The sequence below is a fragment of the Platalea leucorodia genome (assembly GCF_965183815.1).
Source record: "Platalea leucorodia genome assembly, chromosome: W".
Classification (NCBI taxonomy): Eukaryota; Metazoa; Chordata; class Aves; order Pelecaniformes; family Threskiornithidae; genus Platalea; species Platalea leucorodia.
Genome location: NC_138859.1, coordinates 1,691,486 through 1,710,448, shown reverse-complemented (window position 1 = coordinate 1,710,448; position 18,963 = coordinate 1,691,486). Strand labels below are relative to the sequence as shown.

General features: G+C 57.9%; 2 protein-coding genes across 2 annotated transcripts; one reads left to right on the top strand and one right to left on the bottom strand.

Moving 5' to 3' along the window:
* Nucleotides 1-2,618: 2,618 nt before the first annotated feature.
* Nucleotides 2,619-9,850, top strand: LOC309601909 (eukaryotic translation initiation factor 4E-binding protein 1-like). The gene is made up of 3 exons (XM_082335172.1): nt 2,619-2,819; nt 7,904-8,074; nt 9,448-9,850. Exons 1-3 carry the CDS (start codon nt 2,672-2,674, stop codon nt 9,477-9,479), a joined length of 351 nt encoding a protein of 116 aa, XP_082191298.1. The 5' UTR covers nt 2,619-2,671; the 3' UTR covers nt 9,480-9,850.
* A 6,462-nt stretch (nt 9,851-16,312) lies between these two features.
* LOC309601895 (nodal homolog) lies at nt 16,313-18,571 on the bottom strand (the record flags this gene model as incomplete). Its single annotated transcript, XM_082335140.1, has 3 exons — nt 16,313-16,465; nt 16,564-17,354; nt 18,319-18,571. 3 exons carry the CDS (start codon nt 18,569-18,571, stop codon nt 16,313-16,315), a joined length of 1,197 nt encoding a protein of 398 aa, XP_082191266.1.
* Nucleotides 18,572-18,963: the final 392 nt, after the last annotated feature.

Below are 18,963 nucleotides of genomic sequence, written 5' to 3'. Positions count from 1 at the left end.
CACCATGGGCTGGAGCTCTGAAGAGCTCAGCAAAGGCAGCGAGAGCGGAGCACCCGCATCCTCGGTCCGGGATGGGGACTGGCCATCTTAGAATCATAGAATCATGGAATCGTTTAGGTTGAAAAAGACCCTTAAGATCATCAAGTCCAACCGTTAACCTGGCACTGCCAAGCCCACCACTAAACCATGTCCCTAAGCACCACGTCTACCCGGCTTTTAAATACCCTCAGGGATGGGGACTCAGCCCCTGCCCTGGGCAGCCTGGGCCAGGGCCCGACAGCCCTTTCGAGGAAGAAATTTTTCCTAATATCCAACCTAAACCTGCCCTGGCGCAGCTTGAGGCCATTCCCTCTCGTCCTATCTTGTGCTGCCCGGCTTGCTGCAGCCTTTTGGGGTCTCCTGGGCACCCCAAGTGCCACGTTGGAGCCCCCCCGATGGGAAGATGCCTGCAGGTCTCATGGCATGGAGAAGCCGTTTCTGCAGGACAGAAAGAGTCCGGTCCCCTGGAGGGGCATCTCCAGAAGGGGCATTTCATGGGATTTTGAACACCCTGGAGGGTTTCCCCCCACACTTACCGTTACAGCCAGTCCTTGCCCGCACCCTGACCCGGGGGTCCCCCAGGCGCCGAGGGCAGACACCCCGATGAAGCGGGGACTCGTGGCCCCCTGCTCCGCCCCAGCCAGGATGTGCCCTTAAACCCTGACCTGCCCCCGGCTCCTTGACCCCGTAATGGTCCATTCTCCGGGAGGAGGAGGAGGAAATGGCAATGGACCTTGTTATTCGGCGGCGGGATGCCTGGCTGGGTTGGGGGTCACTGCTGATGTCATTTGGCATGGCCGGATATGTTATTTTCCTGCCCCAGCACTTGGTAATCGATTCAGCAGCCGGCACAGGGCGAGGGCTGCCTGCCTGGCACCGCAGGCTGCCCGGGGTCCTGGGGATCCTTGGGGAGCAGACCCCTCGAAGCGTCCCCCTCCATCCCCCAGCCTGGCAGGAGACCCCTGCCCTGCTCACACAGATGCTGCCCTGGAGAAAGGGCTCAGAGCCCCTCGGGGACCCCCAGCACCCCAGAGCTGGACCATGGCTCCGCAGGGATGAGGTTTCATCCCCCAGGGATGGGGCAGTGGTTGGGGGGGCCGTGGGAGCTGGCTCAGCCCTGGCTAGCCGGGCTTGCCCGAGCCAAGCGTGGGTCGAAGCAGGCAGGGAATGCCGGTTTGGCCGTGTCCGGCTGCAGGCCCATGGCCAGGGTCCGGCACGGCGTGCGGCAGCTGAGCTCCATCTGTTGGAGCCGGGGTGATGGCGGGGTTTGGGCAGGGCAGGGGCCGGCTGCGTCCCACCACCGCCTGGGCCAGGAGAGCAGCCCAAGCCCCTTTCCAGGGACTGTCACTGCCACAGCCCTGGCCACCACCACGGTTTTCCAATGGGCGAAACGTGGCTGAAACAGTGCTGGCCTCCATGCTGGCTCCCTGCGTCCCTGCCAGCAGCAGATGTCACCATCGGACCGGTGTCCTGTGCGGGTCAGCAGAGCTCTGCTCTCACTGCTGGGGGAGCAAGGAAGAGCCAAAGGGTTTTTTCCAGCCGGTACCGCAGCTTGCGATGGGAAAACAAGGAGCAGAGGCAGGGTCAGGCCCTCGGCTTATGAACAGTGCGGGGTCGGCATCGGCTGCCTTGCGTGCAAAGCACCGGGCTGGGGTAGCGGGGGCACTGGTGGGGGTCTGCCCCCTTCCCGGCCATGCCACCCTCCTGACAGGCCCTCTCCCTCCGTCCGGCAGGCAGGGCTGAGCTGCCGGCACTCATCACACTTGTGAGCAGGGCGGTCCTGCCGGGGGGAGCGGGCCGTGCCCTGCCCAAGGATGCTTGGAGAAGCTTTGCGCCAGGGCTTCACCCCCGGGTGCCCCAGCTCTCCCCCCTGCCAGCCCGGGGCTCCCGCCCAGCGACCCCAGCCCACCCTGCTGCCCTCCCTCTGCGCGTCAGCTTCCCTCTCAGTGCTTTATTTAATAAAGTTTTAAGAAAAAAACTGGGTTTTTTTCCACTGCCCCGAAGCTCGGGCAGCCCCGGCCGGGGCGGTCCTGCTCCGGGTGCGGCCCAGCGCCCCGGGGGGCGGCGTGGGGGTGCCGGACACGTGTGTGGCCCCCCCGGCCCCCCCCTGCTTTTGGTCCCTGCCCCCCCCGGAGGTGGCAGAGCCATTTGGGACGGGGGTCTGCCACCCAGGCGGGCTGACATCTGTCCCCGCAGGGTTCACACGGGGACCACTCGGGACCTCCCACGGCGGCCACCCCAGCTGCACGTCCCGCGTGGGGCTGCGGGGGGTCCCTAACCGGGGGTGGGCACCCCCGGGGGGCGCAGGGACCCCCGTCGGGAGGGGGCAGCGCTGTCAGCATCGCCCTGCCGACCCTGTGGGGTCACTGCATGGCGCTGGGTGGGGGGGCAGGGGGCAACGCGCCCCCCAGGAGCGGGGGGCACAGGCGCTGGGTGCCCCAGGGTGGGGGCACCGGACCGGGGGGCACAGGGACCCGCCGGGCTCCTGGGCGCACCTCGCCCCGCCCAGGCCCCGCCCCCTGCCCCGCCCCCGTCCTATTTCCCGTCGCGCCCCGCGGCGGAAGGGGCGTGTCCGGGGCCGGAAGCGGCGGGCAGGGCGGGCAGGGCGGCAGCCGGTCCCGGCCGCGGCGCCATGTCGGGCCGCTGCTGCCAGGGGCAGACACCGAGTCGCGACATCCCGGGCCCCGGCAAGCGCCTCGCCCTGCCCGACGGTGCTCCGTTGCCTCCCGGTGACTACAGCACCACGCCGGGGGGCACCGTCTTCGGGACCACGCCGGGCGGTGAGCGGCGGGCCGGGGCTGGGCCTCTCGGGGCGGGGGGGTGCTCCAGCGGGAGCCCCCCGGGTGCCGCCCTGGTTTTGCGGTGCGAACCGGACGGGCCCTTGCGTTGGCACGGCGGCGTGTGGGGAGCTGGGGGGCTTCTGTCGCGGTGGGGGGACCCCGCCTTGGCCCCGGGGACGGGCGGGGGGGAGCCTTCGCTTTGCCGGGGGGCTGCGTGGGGACCCGGGGCCTCTTACTCAGGTGGGGATGGAGGGGGGCTCCCGCTTTGCCCGGGGGTTCGGCTGCGGGGCTGTTGCTTTGGGGGGTGGGCAGGGACCCCCGTTTGGCAGCAGCGTTCTCGCTGCGGGGGTGGCTCGGCCTTGCTTGGGCCTGGAGCTCCGTGTGCTGCCCGGGGGGGGTCCCCCTTCCCCGGGCCGGGGTCTGGCTTAGCAGGGCCAGGCTTTTCCCTGGAGCTTGGCCACTGCTGTGGGGTGAGGGAGAGCAAGGGAGCTGGGGGGCTCCCACCTTGCCAAGAGGGTGCCGGGGCCGGTGCAGCGAAACAGCGTCCTCCTGGGTGTCCGTGCTGGAAAACAAGGCTGCTGTTTGTGCTCTTGGGTAGCCTTGCAGGGAGCAAACCCCATTTGGGTTACTTATTAATTCTGATCTCTAATATTTGCCGTTTCCTCTGGCAGTAGGTAAACGCTGAGGCCTTTTTTTCTTTTCCCAAGTTGCTCTAACTTCTGAAAGTGCAGTGCTTCTCTACTGCAAAAAGAGAGTGGGTCGGTTCCCTCTTTCTTTGCCGCAAGTCTCGTTGTGCAGCCCCGTTCGCTGTGCTGTGTGTGAGTACCAGGAGTGGTATCTTTTAGGGATTTGGTCTTCAAATAAAAATAAACTGATTGTGAGAGTTAGCGGCGCTTGCTCCCTGCTCGGAGTGGAGGCAGCTGAGGGGGCTGCATGTACACAGCCTGCAAGCTTAGCGTTTATCTTGGCTGCGCCTCGCGTGTCTCTGTCCCTGCGTACTACAGCAGGGACATAATGCGTGAAGCTCCCTAAAGGGCTTGTTCATCTGAAAGGTTTTGCGTCCACACCGCTTGCTTGAGTGCCTGTTTATTTTGAGTAGTTTGGCTTTCGAGACAAGCGGCTGCTGTTCCAGATGGTGACACCAGGCACCAGACCAGTTGTGTGTATTTCCAGCTACGGCAGCTGCCTGCAAGAATTTTTCCATATCTTTAAGAATTTTTCCCCTCTGCTGCTAAATTAAAAAAAAAAAAAAAATCAATGTGAGCTGCAGGAATGATGACACTGTACCTGAAGTTCAGCCAAAAGAAGAAACTAAATGGGAGGCAGTAGAGTTTGTCCCTCAGACCTACTGGTCTCTTTACAGCACAATATTTCAGGGGTTAAAATTCAGAGAGAAGGGGGAAGTTGGCATTGCTGACTCACTTGTTTTTTTGTGTTTGTGCAGAAAAGCTTGCTTGGGGAACTGAAGTTCTTGTGTTATTTTTGCCATATGTTCTCACTTCTCTGAAAGCAGCAAATCACTGAAGTACTTAAATACTACTTGCAGTAATTATGCCATGGAAGACAGAATGCGAATGACTTTCTCAGCTATATTCATGTGCTCTGAGTAACAGAATAGAAACGAACAATTAACGGTGCTGTGCAGGGTAATGAGCCTTCCAGGATTACCATCTCTGTTGGAGAGTTAATGAATGTCTAGAGTGTGGAGGAGAAACACAAATGCTGTTTATTGTTAGGGTGTGTGCACCTGGCAAAATCCACAGTGCTCTCGTGACTGCGTGGTGCTTTAGTCTGTCCCCAGCCTGTTCGAGGACAGCTCGTGCTGCCGAGGCCCAGCTGCAGGCGCTGGCCGGTTGCCTTCAGGTGTTGGGTTCAGGTGCTAAAAGGAGGAATGATTTAAAACTCCCGAAGGACCTGGGGGGGCGGGTGTTAGCCTTGGGTTGTTGGTCTGCCTTCGTGGTCACTTTGCAAAGAATTCCTTGTCCTGCATGGTCTGGAAGAGCTCGCAGGAAAACATTATCAATACATTTCACAGCAAACTCCCCAGATGAATGCACTAAAGTGTCACTTTAAAGAGTGCTGGGGCCAGGCCAGCTTGGGCTCGGAGCCTCTCTGCTTCCTGGGCTGGGCTCTCTTCATCCATGTTCTGCTAACCCATCTAGCCACTGATGCAGGCAGAATACTTTGCATTGCTCCTTTGTACGTAAGCCCTGACTGCTGTAGAAATAATCTTGTGTTTCAGAAGCGCTTGTTTTAGGTCCTTTTGTTGTAAATGTTCAACGCATGTAGACCACTGAAGAAAGTCTGCGATTTCCTGCAAAACAGTAGGTTAAATCTGAAGAATCAGAAGAAAGAAGCAAATCAAGTTTGTCATGCAAAACCTCTGACTAATTTCAGAGAAGAATTGAGGACTGTAATCTCTGAAGTCATCTCTTTGGCTGTAGGCAGCGCTGGGGATGTGAGCGATGGGAAAAGGGCCGGGTGCCAGAGCTAGAAACCCGCGGCAGCAGTGCTGGGTGACTGAAGGCTTTTGAAAAGGTCGTACTCCGCAGCCACGGTACGCTGAGTTATGTGCACAGCACTGAGATCAAGTTCTTGGGCGGGTTGCTTTTGAGTCTTCAGAAGTGTTGAATTGACATCCTAAAATACAGTTTGGATAAGAGAGGCCCATCCGAGGAGGGCAGGCAGTCACCTCTTGTGGTCTAAAGTGTCCTCCTTCTAATCCTGGGAGCAGCACAGCCCACCGTGGGACTGACGTGAGTGAGCAGAGTTTCACCGTGGTTTCTGAGCCTTCATTTGGTGCCAGCAATCGGAAAAAAGGACTCGATTTTCCCTTTTCAGCTGCTTTCACAGGTCTCTCTGGGCTCTGTGATCACCGTTGGAAGGGATGGCGGAACAAAGAAATTCCCTGTCCTCTGCCAGCACAGGCAGTAGCTGTTTTTCTTACAGCAGTCACAGTGGTAAAAAAAAAAAAAGCAAACACTATGAAGAAGCACAGAGAGCGTTAAAGAGATGTGCGATCTTTAAGCACAGTCTGTTCTCAGTATTCCCTTTGTGCCTGTTCTGGCTCCTCGCCCGCTTGCTGAGGGCACGCGCACACATTGTCTTTCAGTAAAGCCCACGTGCAGTAGTAGCTGGGGAATCCCAGCGGCTCGGTCTGTCATGAGCAGAGATGCATGGCGAGCTGCAGCGCTCGTGGCGCTTGCTGTGAGTGGCGCAGAGCGGGTGGCGATCTGCCGTTTGCAAAGGAGCTGCCTCCGGTGCTGCTGCTCGGCCACGGAGGTGTTGGCTCTTTCAGCGGGGATGGGATGGCTCTTAGAGCAGCACAGCTCACGGTGCCTGTGCTCCATCAGGGAGCAGACAAGGAACAAGGTGTGGTACTGGATGCTTCTTCAAACCTAGTGTTGAAAATATTCAAAGTGAGCCAAATTCTCATCTGGAATTCCCGAGTTGCGCAGTGAGGCAGTCGGGTGTTGAAGCTGTGGTATAACCAGGGCTTTCAGGGAGCAGAGCAGTTCCCATGGGGTGTAGTCCTTCATACTAAATACTCTCCCTTCCAACAGGAGGAGAACTGCTATTAACTCAGCTTGACATCTTGGAGGCCCGTTTATGGCCTGGGGCTGTGCCTGTTGACAGCGGTGGCTGGGTGTCCTGCTCTGGCTGTCTGCAGGGTGTTTGCTGTCGTAAGCTCTGGGCATGTGACTGCCGGAGGAATGTGAACCAGGCGTGGAAGCTCTCATCCGCCTGAACTGTGCTCTTAATACCCGGTACATGAGCTGCAGTTCTAGGAAACCCCGTCCTCGCCTCTGTAAACCTCCCAGGAATTTAAACTCCACTTGCAGGCCTGCCTGCTAAACTCAACTTTGCCTGCCTTCTCAAACCCAGCGAACTGCTAGAGCACGGTTCTGAATTGGGTGTGATCTCCCCTTGGATCTAGTGAAGCAACTCAAATTCAAAATCTTTCAGTGAAAAGGCTTCCAGCATTTTGTGAGCTCGTTTGCACAACTTTCTTGAAACATGATATCCAGCTACATTACTTTATAGCCACGCTTCAAAATAAAGTGGTTTTAATGTTCCTGGACAGATGCTAATGGAAGCTTGTTTCCCTGCGCGTGTGTATTTTTAAAGTTTTTTGCAGAGTACCCAAGGAGAAATTGCCTTTCCCTCTTGCAGGAGCAGAGCAGTAAGGGCCTGATCCAGAGAGGAGGTTTGCAGGCCTCCTCTTGAGGGAAGAAAAAACTGATTTTTTCAGTACTTTCTGGGTTAAGGCTGCGGTCTGTTTGGAGGGATCCCATTTCTGTGTGTGGTTTTTGAGCTTTTTCCAATGCAATTCCTCTGTAAGGAACGGGCTGTTCAGTCCAGTGGTATTCCTAGAAATCCATGCCCAGAGCTGAGCTGTGCTCCCGTAGAGGCTCGCTGTAATGTGCTGGAGCTGGCTTGTTCTACGTGGGGCAGGGAGAGTAGGATGTGGTCTGGTTAACCATTAAAACAGACGGGCATTAACAACTCTGTTTTCAGGCCTTTTGAAAGGTGTATGTACCTGGGCTGGACAGGCAGCACCTGGGCTGCAAAATAAACGCCCGTGCAGGAATTTTCCTGCTGGGCAGTGTCCAGGGTGACATAAGGAGGCGGTGCTACGTCCTGTTACCTGGTGCGTGCGCTTGTGTCCACCTACAGTTCTCAGCCCCGGACAACTTAGAAAAGCCTGTTACGTTTATGAGCTGAAATGAAATTCAGTTTACTGTTTCGTTGGGTTTTGCTGTGACCTTGAGTTAGATCCAGCCCCTTCTACCTATCGCGTGCAGCGTCAGTCTGGACTTCGGAGCCTTGTTCTCTCTGTGCACCAGACCAGTAGCATTAGCTATTACTTGGGTACCTGCCTCTTTCATACTTTTTTTTTGGCAGATACAGTGTTAGTTGTATCTGGCTTTCTTGTAAGGTAGCACAGAATGAACAGAGTAAGTGCTAAATAACAGGCACCATTTTAAATGACTCCTGTTGTACACACCTAGCTGTGAAGGTGGCCCAGCTGTATTTCACGCATTCAAATGCTGAAAACTGACAGTGTTGTTCTCTCCCTCCAGGTACCAGGATTATTTATGATCGTAAATTTTTGATGGAGTGCCGCAATTCTCCGCTTGCCAAAACACCACCTTCTGACCTTCCGGACATTCCAGGTGTTACAAGCCCAAATGTGGAGGAGTTGAAGATTGAGAACAACCATGTCCAAAACTGTGATGAGAAAGTGAGCGCAGGTGAGCGCATGCGAAAAACAAGTGATGTGCACTGCTGGTGCCTAGAAATACCACAGTTTACCCATGGACTGGAGCCAGGAGATCCCTATAAGCTATGGTCAATACTCTGATAACTTCTTGCAAAATCAAAGTGTGCTTGATGTTATGGGGTAATTAGGTTCTCATGGGTATTAGGTTCTGCTGTGGTCCCTGGTAATGTGATGTTTCTTTCAATTAGTTAAATGTAATTTGTCATAATCAATTTATTCTCACTAATTTTGCAATTGGGAAGCTGCTACTGGATTAATAGTCCTGTGGGGAGAGAGTGGGTGCAGTGTTGCTGCCTCTCTATCCTGGCCCATTTTGCAGCTGCTTTGCATTTTTGAAAAATATCGGATTACAATTCAGAGTAGGACTTGCTTGGGGTTTTAATATCAGCCTGGGTTGTAAATTCCTTCTGCCTTTTTTTGACTCTGAGACTTCTGGTGTGCAAGTGAGCTCAATTTATGTAGCTAGGATGCAATACCTGATTTGTATACATCAATTATCCAGTAGCCGTTGCTCTCTTTAGGGGGTTCAGCAGAAGCTTGCAGGTGTGCGTAAGGTAGTGGTTAGTCCACAGGAGAACAGAGGTCACTGGCCACTTTGTGCATGTCAACACTTAACTAAAGGCACTGTAGTAGGAAACTGAGCAAGTATTGCTCTTGAACAGTTTTTTTTAAAGCTATTACTTCTTGAAGCAACCTGAAACTACCAAGTATGACCATCTTCTGTCTAAAAATAAACATCTGAATGCTCATTAGTTGGCTAAGCAAAATCTTTCTGGAGTCAATATGGCTTAATATTTTTTGTTACACACTGTTGTGACCTTTAGTGGCTCACTGGATTCTCTGGCAAACAGAAAAGCAGGCTGCATGCTGGATGCCAGCTTGGTTGTGGCTCTTCCAAAGAAGCCCTGTCCTCAGGAATAGATCATCGCTGCTCACGTTGGCATCCCATCACACTGCCTGAGCTGTGGTAACAGCTGTACAGAGAATAAGTTGTGAAATGTGCTTTTGTGTCTTTGGTAACAGAAGCTTCTACCGGTGATCGTCATCAATGTTATTCTTTACATTCCTTTTTAGAAGGAAAGCCAGGGGTAGAAATAAATTAAAGGGCATCTTCTCTACTTCTGCTCATCTGTCTGCGAGTAAGATCCCCACTGTGGACAGAGCTTACGTTTTGCTTGTACAAGACGGTTTTCATATCAAACTTGATGCCTGGATGCAGCTTTTAGGTCCAAACCACTGCATTTCTGAAGCACAGCTGATGGTTGTTTCTTCAATAAAATATTAGGTATTTAATGTGAAACTTTGAAGACTCATTTGTGTGGTTTTTTTGGTCCCTCTCAACAGGCGAGGAAGAGCAGTTTGACATGGACATCTAAAGCACGTGCCCTGAGAGTGCTTATCCAGTGAAGAACCAGGACTTTGTCTTGAGGATTCCCACCAGCCAGGCTTCAAAGTAGCCCATGCCTTGAGTGCCTTCCCGCTTCCTGGGAACGGCGGTTTCTTCCCTTCCGAGAACAGAGCGTGTCCTGTTAGAAGGACCGAGTCTCGGCCTCTCCGTGTGGGTGCGAACACCCAAGCGCAGCCCCTGCTGATGATGGGCCTTGGAGTGCCGGAGGAGACACTCTCAATGATTGGTTTTTTTTGTTTCCAGTTTTATGCTTTTGTTAATCATTTTAATACTGTAAAAGTTACAGAAATGCAATATAAGGGAGAAATAAAAATCATTTTGAGTCTCCTGGTATGGAGATGAATGCAATAAATATGGCTTCTGTCTGTTATTCATTCCAGCAAGGAACTAACAGCTTGTTGCAGAAAAATCAGTCGGCTTGTCCTGTGTATAGCCTTGAGATAAGCACTCTGGCTTTCGGGGGAAACCCAGAAGCGAAGGCTGAGATGCCTTAAGCCCTCTTGGTGAAACATCTGTGTATGTCCCACAGGCGACACCTGGTCACTGCAGCAAGTTTCAGTGTGCTCTGAGTCTGCTGCCAGAAATAGTTAGCAAAAGCTGTCCACTGCGTGTTTCCGGGTGGTTCTTTTGCGAGGGCATGGTGTGGGTGGCTGTGAGCTCCTTTTTTCCATCCCTGACGAGGGGCAGGGTTCAGTCAGGCTACAGGTGGAAGCAGCTGAAATCAGTTCAGAGAGGGGCCCTGACCCTGAGCTGCCTTCTCCTGCCCTGCCGGGGAAAATGCGGAGCCTCCTGCTGCTGTGCTGCAATTCCCGCTTCCCAAAATAGCGGATCTCCTCCAGCAAGTGAGTGCTTAACTTTTCTGCTGGCTTTTTGATCCATGCTGAAACTTTTCTGCTGATTTACGTTTGTCCTTTTTATAACTTGGTGTACAGGGATTAAGATTTCACACTGAGCTTTGGAAAAGAGAGGGTTTAGCTGGTAGGTTGGAAATACGTCTGGTTTTGAGAGGGAAATTTTCATCTGAGAAAGTAATTTTACTGCGGGAGCGTTTGACTTGAGCCCCCAGAGGAAGTATCTACGCTTCTGGTCTCAGCGCAGTTTAATAAATGCGTATTATGGAGCACTCTCGTACCGCATGGCAGCGTTACTGCTTTAGGGATGCTGCTGCTGGTGGCATCTCGTGGTGGTGGTGGCTGAGGCATCTCGAAGGAGGAGAATGCATATTAGGACATGGCCTGAACCCCCGACTTCCTAAAAGACAATGAGTGTCTGTTCAAATCTGTTGCAGTAGATAGCATTTAAATATCTGCTAATTAAGCTAAATTGTGACAGTATGATATGCAAGCCTTTAATAATGAGTAACAGAAGAAACGGAGACAAAGCAATTGCTGCAGATAAACTTGCATTTTTTACAGATAAGATTAAGTGTTTCTCTGAAACCTTAATGGGAACAGATTCAAATTTATTGCCCTCAGGTGTCACTTTATCAGTATGGCAGCTCCGTACCAGTTGCTGGGTTTTATGATGTGCGCTTAGAGAGGAGCTGCTGTCGCCTCTGACTTGTCTGTCTTGCCAAATTAATATTTTCAGCTAGAAACAGCACGGGGAGATTGCGGTGCTGCTGGCAGCGTCGTGCAGCCGTTCGGATCCACGTGTCCGCAGGGCCTCCTGCTCTGGTCACCACATCACAGCAACCTCCAGCTTTGTGTTTTGGGGGAGGCAGCAGAAGACTTGGTTTTAAGAAAACTTAGACTTGGTTTTAAGAAAACCTACCGTGTTGATGTTAATTGGTCTAAAGCTGGGTACTTTAGGGTAGACTAAAAACGCCATGATGGACTTGTGGGGTGTTTGCAATACCGAAGTCTATGCGCTCGGTGCTGAAGCTTGTTTGCCCGCTCTGTCCTAACCAAAATGCTTGCAATTATTGCCTGAGCGTGGGTTTACACCTGAAAGAGCTGTGTTGGTGTAACCCTTGGCAAACGGGTCTCGGTGGGAAAGGGGCTCTCTGCACGGGGTGGGGGTTTACCCCTCTTACTCTCCTGAAATACCCTTCCACAATTACGACACCGGCTTTAGCTGCCGTTACGCGGGGGTGAGGTTTCGGGGGGGACGTGGTGCCCGGTGTCCCTGGCTGCCCCGGGCGGCAGCACCGTCCTGGGCCCCTCTCGGAGGTGCCCCCGCCGCGGTGCCATCCCGAGCGAAGGGCTGCACATCCAGGCGGCTCTTTGGGGAGAAACAAGCTGGTTTCAGCCTTGCTGCTTTTTTTGCTATGAGTTTCTGACCCGCAGTGGCCCAGAGGTGAACAGGAGCCTCGTGGGGCTGGGTGCGAAAGTGATGCACGTTTTTTTTGGAGTGAGTGTCAACTATTGCAAGCGATGCTTTTAAATTCTGTTCCCTCCCACCCCCGTACTAGAGGGTAACAAGTGTTTAAGTGTTAAGTATTTTATCCGTGCTGTGACAGCTTTGCATCGGTATCTGCGTGCTTATGTAGATCTGGGGAGAGCATCAAAGCGCCAGGTGCCTCCGACAGCGATTCATAGCCGATAATTCGGAGAGAGGGAGAGCACCCTGCGAAGCACCCGGGCCAGGTGTGAGAGGGGGTCCGGGAGGGTCAGGGCTCCTGCTGGCTTCCCGGTGCGGGGCCCTGGGGCCAAGAGCACGGCAGCGCAGTCGCTGGGGGCAGAGCGAGTCGCTACCGAAGCTGTGAACGCGTGATGCCGTGACGTGGCACTCGTCTGCATTCGCTCTGGTGCGATCTGTCCCAAACCCGTGCCTTGAACGTCTCCTCCGCCCGTGGCGTGGGACCGCGCAGTCTCGGCATCCCCTGCTCCTGTCCTTTGCGGTTCACCTCCCTCCCTTACACCCCCAGACGGTGCTGCGCCCTTCAGCCCGGCGTTTTTGGATCCATCTCCCGCATGCATTCATGTTTCTAGCGCTCCAAGCTTGCCTAAGCCACGTAAGGCGCAGCTCAGCGTTTCCAGGGCAGATCCCTGCTTGCCCGGGGTTTGTTCCTTGCCCGGCACTTGCCCCAACGGGCTGAGGAGCTGCTTTTGCCGCAGGCTGAGCCCCGCGGCGAGCGCAGGCTGCTGCCTGGCTGCCCTTGCAGGCACGGCAGGAGGGGAGGCAGCCGTGGGTGGCTGCCTCGCACAGCTGGGACGCTCCGGGGAGGTCCGAGGGACAAGTGTTGGCTTTGTCATTGCATTTTCTGTCCCTGCCCCTTTTCGTCTCGAGCAGGGCAGAGCAGCATGCCTGTGTCCTGCTCCGCGTCCCGGTCACGGGACGAACAATATTTGCCTGACCCAGCTAGTGCCTTAATCCACCATTTGTACAAATATTACCCTGGGCCTTTGATAAGCCCTTCGGTCTGTTTGCTCTCACTCACGCTTTCCTCGTCCATCCAAAGTAAACCTAAATTTACCTCCCGAGGCGCGGGCAGCAGCGCAGGCAGGTGGTGGCTGCGACTCGCTGCTTGCACCCAAGTCTTGCAGCATGGATAGGCAGCACTCCCATTACGGCCAGGGTGCTTTTCCTGCCAGAAAACCTTCCCTGCATCGGGAAGGCTCCGTCCTTCCCATGCCAATGTGTAAGGATGCTAAAACCAAGCCAGTCCTTCCAAAAGCAGGGACCCTGCCAGCTCCCCGACACCCTGGGGCGGGCAACAAGATGCTCCGCTGCCTCAGCACTCGCTGTAGGGCTTCTGCTCTGCAGCAAACCCCCCCCTGAGAAACTGGTGCAAAAACCGGTCCCTTCTGCCCGGGTGAGGCTCACAAGAGCATCTCTGAGTGGGGAGACAAGAGCAGGGTCTGGCCGCCTGCGCCTGCCGGGCCATTCCCTGCCCGTGCAGCGGGAATGGGGTGAAATCCTCCGCGTCCCGTTCCTGCGGTCCCACCGCCCGCGCAGTGTCCCTGCCCCAGCAGCCTCTGGCCCGGCGATGCCGAAAGGTCACCCTGGAAAGGTGCTGTGCCCCCGCTTTATTGTCCTGCGTGTCTGGGCTCCTCTGTCACGCAGCTGATGTGTATTGGGGCAGGAGAAGGGCCAGGCGGCAGAGCTCGCTCTGCTCAGAGATTAGGTCTCCGCTCCCAGCCCAAGCCTTGCAAAGCCAGGCTCACTAGCAGATACCTTGCCTAAGCACGGCGGTGCAGCTTTATTGTCGCCATCCGCACTTTGATGTTTTCCTTACAGCCCTGGAATCTCAGCCTTTATTTTTCCACCCGGCTCTTCCCAGGGAACGGCTGCCTGCCTCCCCCTGCCCCGCGACTTTTGAACCCGCTGCTCGATTTTAAACAGGCTTGATGGAGGGGCAGAGGTCGCAAAGATACAGCTCCCAGCAAGGCTGATGGACGCAGGGGGCTGGGGGGCGAGGAGCTGCTGAGCGTGGGAGAGTGAAACCTCCTGGCTTCGCTGCCGGTGTGACAACGGGTTTTGAGAGGGAGTAGCAAACCTGCGGAGGAAGAGGCGAAAAAAAATTTAATTTTCTTTCATCAAGAGCCCAGATTGCCAGATTTCTCTGCACATCTGCCTCCTGCCAGGGGTTAGCCCCACGCCTCCTTCGCCCACCCTTGACAGCTCCTGCAAATGACCCTCTAATGACGGGATGGTCCCAGTGTGAAATGCTGTCGGAATATGTAAGCGGCCCAGGGGAGGGCCTGCGCGGGGCGGGGGGCACCAGACACCCTTTGTTTATCCGCCGGCTGGGATGTGGATTGGGGATAATCAGGCTGGGCCTGGGATGTGGAGTCGGGGCTGCTCGTCCCAGGAGGGGAGGGATGGGGATGGCCACCTGGGCCACCCGCTGCCAGCCCCGACGCTTGTGGTCCCGCTCGTCCCCTCCGCCGTGCCGGCCGTAGCCGGGGGCCGGCGGTTGGTCCCCACGTGTGTGCCGTGTCCCCATCCACGGCCGTGGGAGGGGGCAGCTGTGAGCCTGGGGGAGCCCGGACCCACGGCCGGGGCTGCAATGGGGGGGTTCGGCCAAACGCGGGGCCGGACCCTCGCTGCCCCAGGAGGATCGTCCCCCCCCAGGGCTGGCACGTAGTGGGGCATGGTCATCCCCGGGGGCACTCGAGACCCTGGGCATCGTCTGGGGCTGGAGCTCTCCTGCTCCGACTCCCAGCCCCATCACCCCTTCGGGTGGGCGACCCGAAGGAGAGCTGCCTGCACCGGCCGCTGCACATGGCTTAAAATTCATTGCTATTAGGCCCTTCCCCTTATCTCCAAGGGGTAAATAAAGGTGGAAAATCCCCTTAGCCCTCCTCTTCAACGCCTGCAGGTGCTTCCCTGCTTGTTCTCGAGCAACCCCCCATCAGGGAGGCAGCAGCTTCTTTGCTATCTCACGCCAACTTTCCCGTGCACGGAGCTGTTGAGCATCTTTTGCACCGTTCGAGGGGACACCCTTGCTCTAGCAAGCTACGGTAGCAGCCCACTCGCTCTGGGCATTACCGCCCGGCATTGCTGGTTTTGCTGGGCAGCGATGGAGCAGGCTGCAGCCAGAGACGATGCCGGGCAGGGAGAGCCTCTGGGTGCAGCAGATGCACAGAGAACTGGAGGGAATTGCACCCTGAAAGACCATTTGACAGCAAAAATGGGCTGTGGAAATCAGCAGTCTACCAGGCATTTTTAATATATATAATTTATTGATGAATTATACAACCACAACCCTTTCACTACCGCTCCATCCAGCGAGTGGTGGAAAAGCTTTGAGCAAAGCCATCGTTTTACAGAGGAAAGCAGCACAGGAGCCGAGATGTTCAAGGCTGGTAGGAGGGCTGGCGGGGGCTCAGACCCACCAAGCCCGACCTCGGGGCTGCCGTATTTCCAGAAGCACCCCACTTGCCCATGCAAACCCTCTCTGGTGAACAGATGAGGCTTTGGAGAGGGACTCAGGAGCCCCAGGTCTTTTGCATGGTTCCCTGCATAGTCCTGGGCAAGGAGCACGTTTGATAGGTCAGCGGTTGGACTCGATGATCTTAAGGGTCTTTTCCAACCTTAACGATTCTATGATTCTATGATGGAGGTCGCCGCCTCCCTGCCTGCTGCCAGCCAGCTCCTCCCGGGACCGTGCTCAGCCCCGCGGCTCGGGGCAGGCTGAGATGAACCCCTGCCTGCTGCTGCCCACGTGGCGCTGCCGGATGGGCGCTCTGGACACTGGGCTAACACATTAACTTGCCTTAATTGTAATAGAAATCTGATAGAGTTTTAATAAAAATATAATAGAAGTCTTAAGAGAAATGCCTAAACCCCAGGGGAGATTGAAAATCCCGATGGTGCAGGTGCTCAGCATGGCCGGACACCGGTGCTGCAGTGTCCTGCCGAGAGCCTGCAGCTACCAGCAATAGCTATCACGGGCAAAAGGAGCGTCGTCGTGGGCAGCGTGTCGTGGCAGGGAGCGATGCTGCCGCCGCTCCAGCCCTGCGCCCCGGCTCCTGCCTCTGGGGAGCAGCACCAGCCCTCGGCTGCCCCGGCGCACGCCGGCCGCCAGCACCGCGGCTCCTGGCTAAATGCAGCCGTCAGGCACCCACCGCCTCGGTGCTGCAGCGAGGTGTCTGACGGCCTTCCCTGCACGTAGCCTGGATCCGTCCATGCGCTGCAGCCATGTGGTGCTGCAGAGCCGCTAACACCCAGGCACCCCACTCCTCCTCCCCTGGCACAGCCAGGGCTTTGCCAACCCACGGGCACGCAGGATTCGGAGGCGGCGGGGGCTCAGGGATGCCCTGGTCTGCGCGTTGGTCGTGGGTTGGGCGGCCAGTCCTCGGGGCCACTTTCTGGGCAGAGATGTGCCCCTTCCCAGCAGGAGACGAGCTGCCCTCAGTTGCAGCCGCACTCCTCGATGATCATGTCCTCGTGGTGGCGGACGACGATTTCGCCCTTCTCATAGTAGAGCATGGAGAGGGGACTCATCCTGACCGGGGAGCAGGCGGGGCAGGGCACCTGGTTGGGCTTGTAGAGCTGCAGCAAACTCTGTGGGGAGACAAGGGAAGGGCAAAGCATCACCCCCTGCCGCGGGCCGGCGGGGCTGGGGGTGCGCGGGGGGAGCGGAGGCAGCAGCCCCCTCTTACCTGTATGTAGGCGTGGTTGGTGGGCTTGAAGGTCTCGTCCACGGGTGACGGACACTGCCCTTCGCACCGGTAGGCGTTGTACTTTTTGGGGTAGACGATCCAGCTGCCCCAGCCGGTCTGCTCGAAGTCCACCATCATGTCCACCCTCCTGCACAAGGACCTGCCCTCCTCCCCCGGGACGGCAGCGGCAGCGTCGCTCACTTTGATCCTTTGCTTCTCCTTTCTGTTCCTGCGATGCCGGCGGGTCCCCGCGCCCTGGGAGCCGCTGTCACGCATGACGTGCTTGGAGGTCTCTGCTGTCCTGATGAGGCTGTGGTCTCCCGGAGACTTGTCCCTGGAGAAGACGAGCAGCAGGACTCCGTCCGTCACGTCCTGGGGCAGGGCTGGCTCCCCGTGGCCAGCGTCACTCGAGACGGGCAAGCGCGTCGTGGCAGTGGCCGGGGTGGCCGACCCACTCGCCTCCCACTGCTCCCTTCCCGCGGGACTGCGGTGCCCAGGGGCCACGGCTTGGTGGAGCCAGGACCGGAGCAGGCTGGTGACCTCAAAGACTTTCCAGGAGGCCTGGGTGGAAGAGGGGCTGCCGGCCACGGTGCCCAGAAAGAGCTGGTGGGCGCAGGTCCCGCTGCGCCGGCACCTCCGCCGCCGGCTGTGGTAGATGTCCAGGGAGACGTCGCGGGCTGGGGAGAAGCCGGGCAGGCGGACGCGGAGCTCGGCCAGACTCACCTCCTGGCTGCTGGAGAGGGAGGACATGTCGAAGGAGAGCGCCCAGCGGGAGCCGTTCTGCAGGGAGCCTGAAACCCAAGGGGCAAGGTGAGGGGACCACCGGCTTTGCCAGGGAGTGCCGGCGCCGGAGGGGACGGTGCCCTCGTGTGCTGCCGGGGCACGATCCCTGCGTGAGAGCCTGAGGGTCGGGGGAAAGCAGCCAGATCCACCCCGAGAGCCAGCGAGAGCACCGGACAGTGCCGGTCCCGGGGAGAGGGATGCTCGGGGACCGTGTGAGTCCCTGGACAGGGATGCCCAGGGACGGTGCGGGTCCTGGGGACAGTGCGGGTCCCAGGACAGGGATGCCTGGGGACGGTGCAGGTCCCGGGGACGGTGCGGTCCCAGGGACAGGGATGCTCCAGCACAGTGCTGGTCCCGGGGAGAGGGGTGCCTGGGGACGGTGCGGCTCCCGGGGACAGTGTGGGTCCCAGGACAAGGATGCTCGGGGACGGTGCGGGTACCGGGAACGGTGCGGGTCCCAGGGACAGTGCCGGTTCTGGGGACAGGGATGCCCGGAGACGGTGCGGGTCCTGGGGACAGCGCAGGTCCCAGGGACAGGGATGCTCGGGGACAGTGTGGGTCCCCGGACAATGCTGGTCCCAGAACAGGGATGCCCGGGGACGGTACGGGTCCTGGGGACAGGGATGCTCCAGCACGGTGCCGATCCCGGAGAGAGAGATGCCTGGGGACGGTACGGGTCCTGGGGACAGGGATGCTCCAGCACGGTGCCGATCCCGGAGAGAGAGATGCCTGGGGACGGTGCGGGTCCCAGGGACAGTACCGGTCCCGGGAACAGGGATGCTCCGGCACGGTGCTGGTCCTGGGGAGAGGGATGCTCGGGGACAGTGCGGGTCCTGGGGAGAGGGATGCTCGGGGACAGTGCGGGTCCTGGGGAGAGGGATGCTCGGGGACAGTGCGGGTCCCGGGGAGAGGGATGCTCGGGGACAGTGCGGGTCCCAGGAGAGGGATGCCCGGGGCCGCGGCCCCACTCACCGTGCGGGGAGAGGCTGAGGGCAGCGGCGGCGGCGGCGCGGAGCGGGGCGGGAGGGGCGCGGAGCAGCTGCAGCATCAGCGGGGGGCAGCGCGGCGGGGCGCGGGGCGCGGCGCGGGTGGGTGCGTGGGTGGGTGCGTGGGTCGGTCCGTGGGCCGGTCCGTGGGCCGGGGCGCGGGTGGGAGCGCAGCCCAGGCGGAGCAGGGCGAGGGCGCAGAGCGCCAGCGCGGGAGCGGAGCGGAGCGGGGCCCGCATGGCTGCAGGGGCCGCCCGCAGCCGCCCTATTTGTACAGCGGCCCCGAGCGCCGCCCCGGGCGGCCCCGGCAGCCCCCTCCCCGCCGCCCCGGCAGCCCCCTCCCTCCCCGCCGCCCCGGCAGCCCCCCCCCGCCCGCCCTCCCCTCTTCTCCCTGTCCCTCTTCCCATCCCTCCGTCCCCAGCTCCATCCCTCCGTCCCTATCTCCATCCCCATCTGCCCCCCGCCGTCCCTCTCCACCTCCCCCGTTCCTCCCTTTCTCCCTCCCTCCTTCCCCCCATCCTTCCCTCCCTGCCTCCAGCCCTGTCCATCCCTGCCTCATCCCTCCATCTCTCCATATCCCATCTCTTCTCCCCGTCCCTCTCTCCATCCCTCCCTTCTGGGCTCTCCGGCC

What these genes read in the sequence shown, in the direction of transcription:
- LOC309601909 (XM_082335172.1), top strand. Translation starts at nt 2,672, where the DNA reads ATGTCGGGCCGCTGCTGCCAGGGGCAGACACCGAGTCGCGACATCCCG. An exon ending in CTTCGGGACCACGCCGGGCG is followed by an intron (nt 2,820 to 7,903) that starts GTGAGCGGCGGG and finishes CTCTCCCTCCAG; the next exon opens with GTACCAGGATTATTTATGAT. An exon ending in TGATGAGAAAGTGAGCGCAG is followed by an intron (nt 8,075 to 9,447) that starts GTGAGCGCATGC and finishes CCCTCTCAACAG; the next exon opens with GCGAGGAAGAGCAGTTTGAC.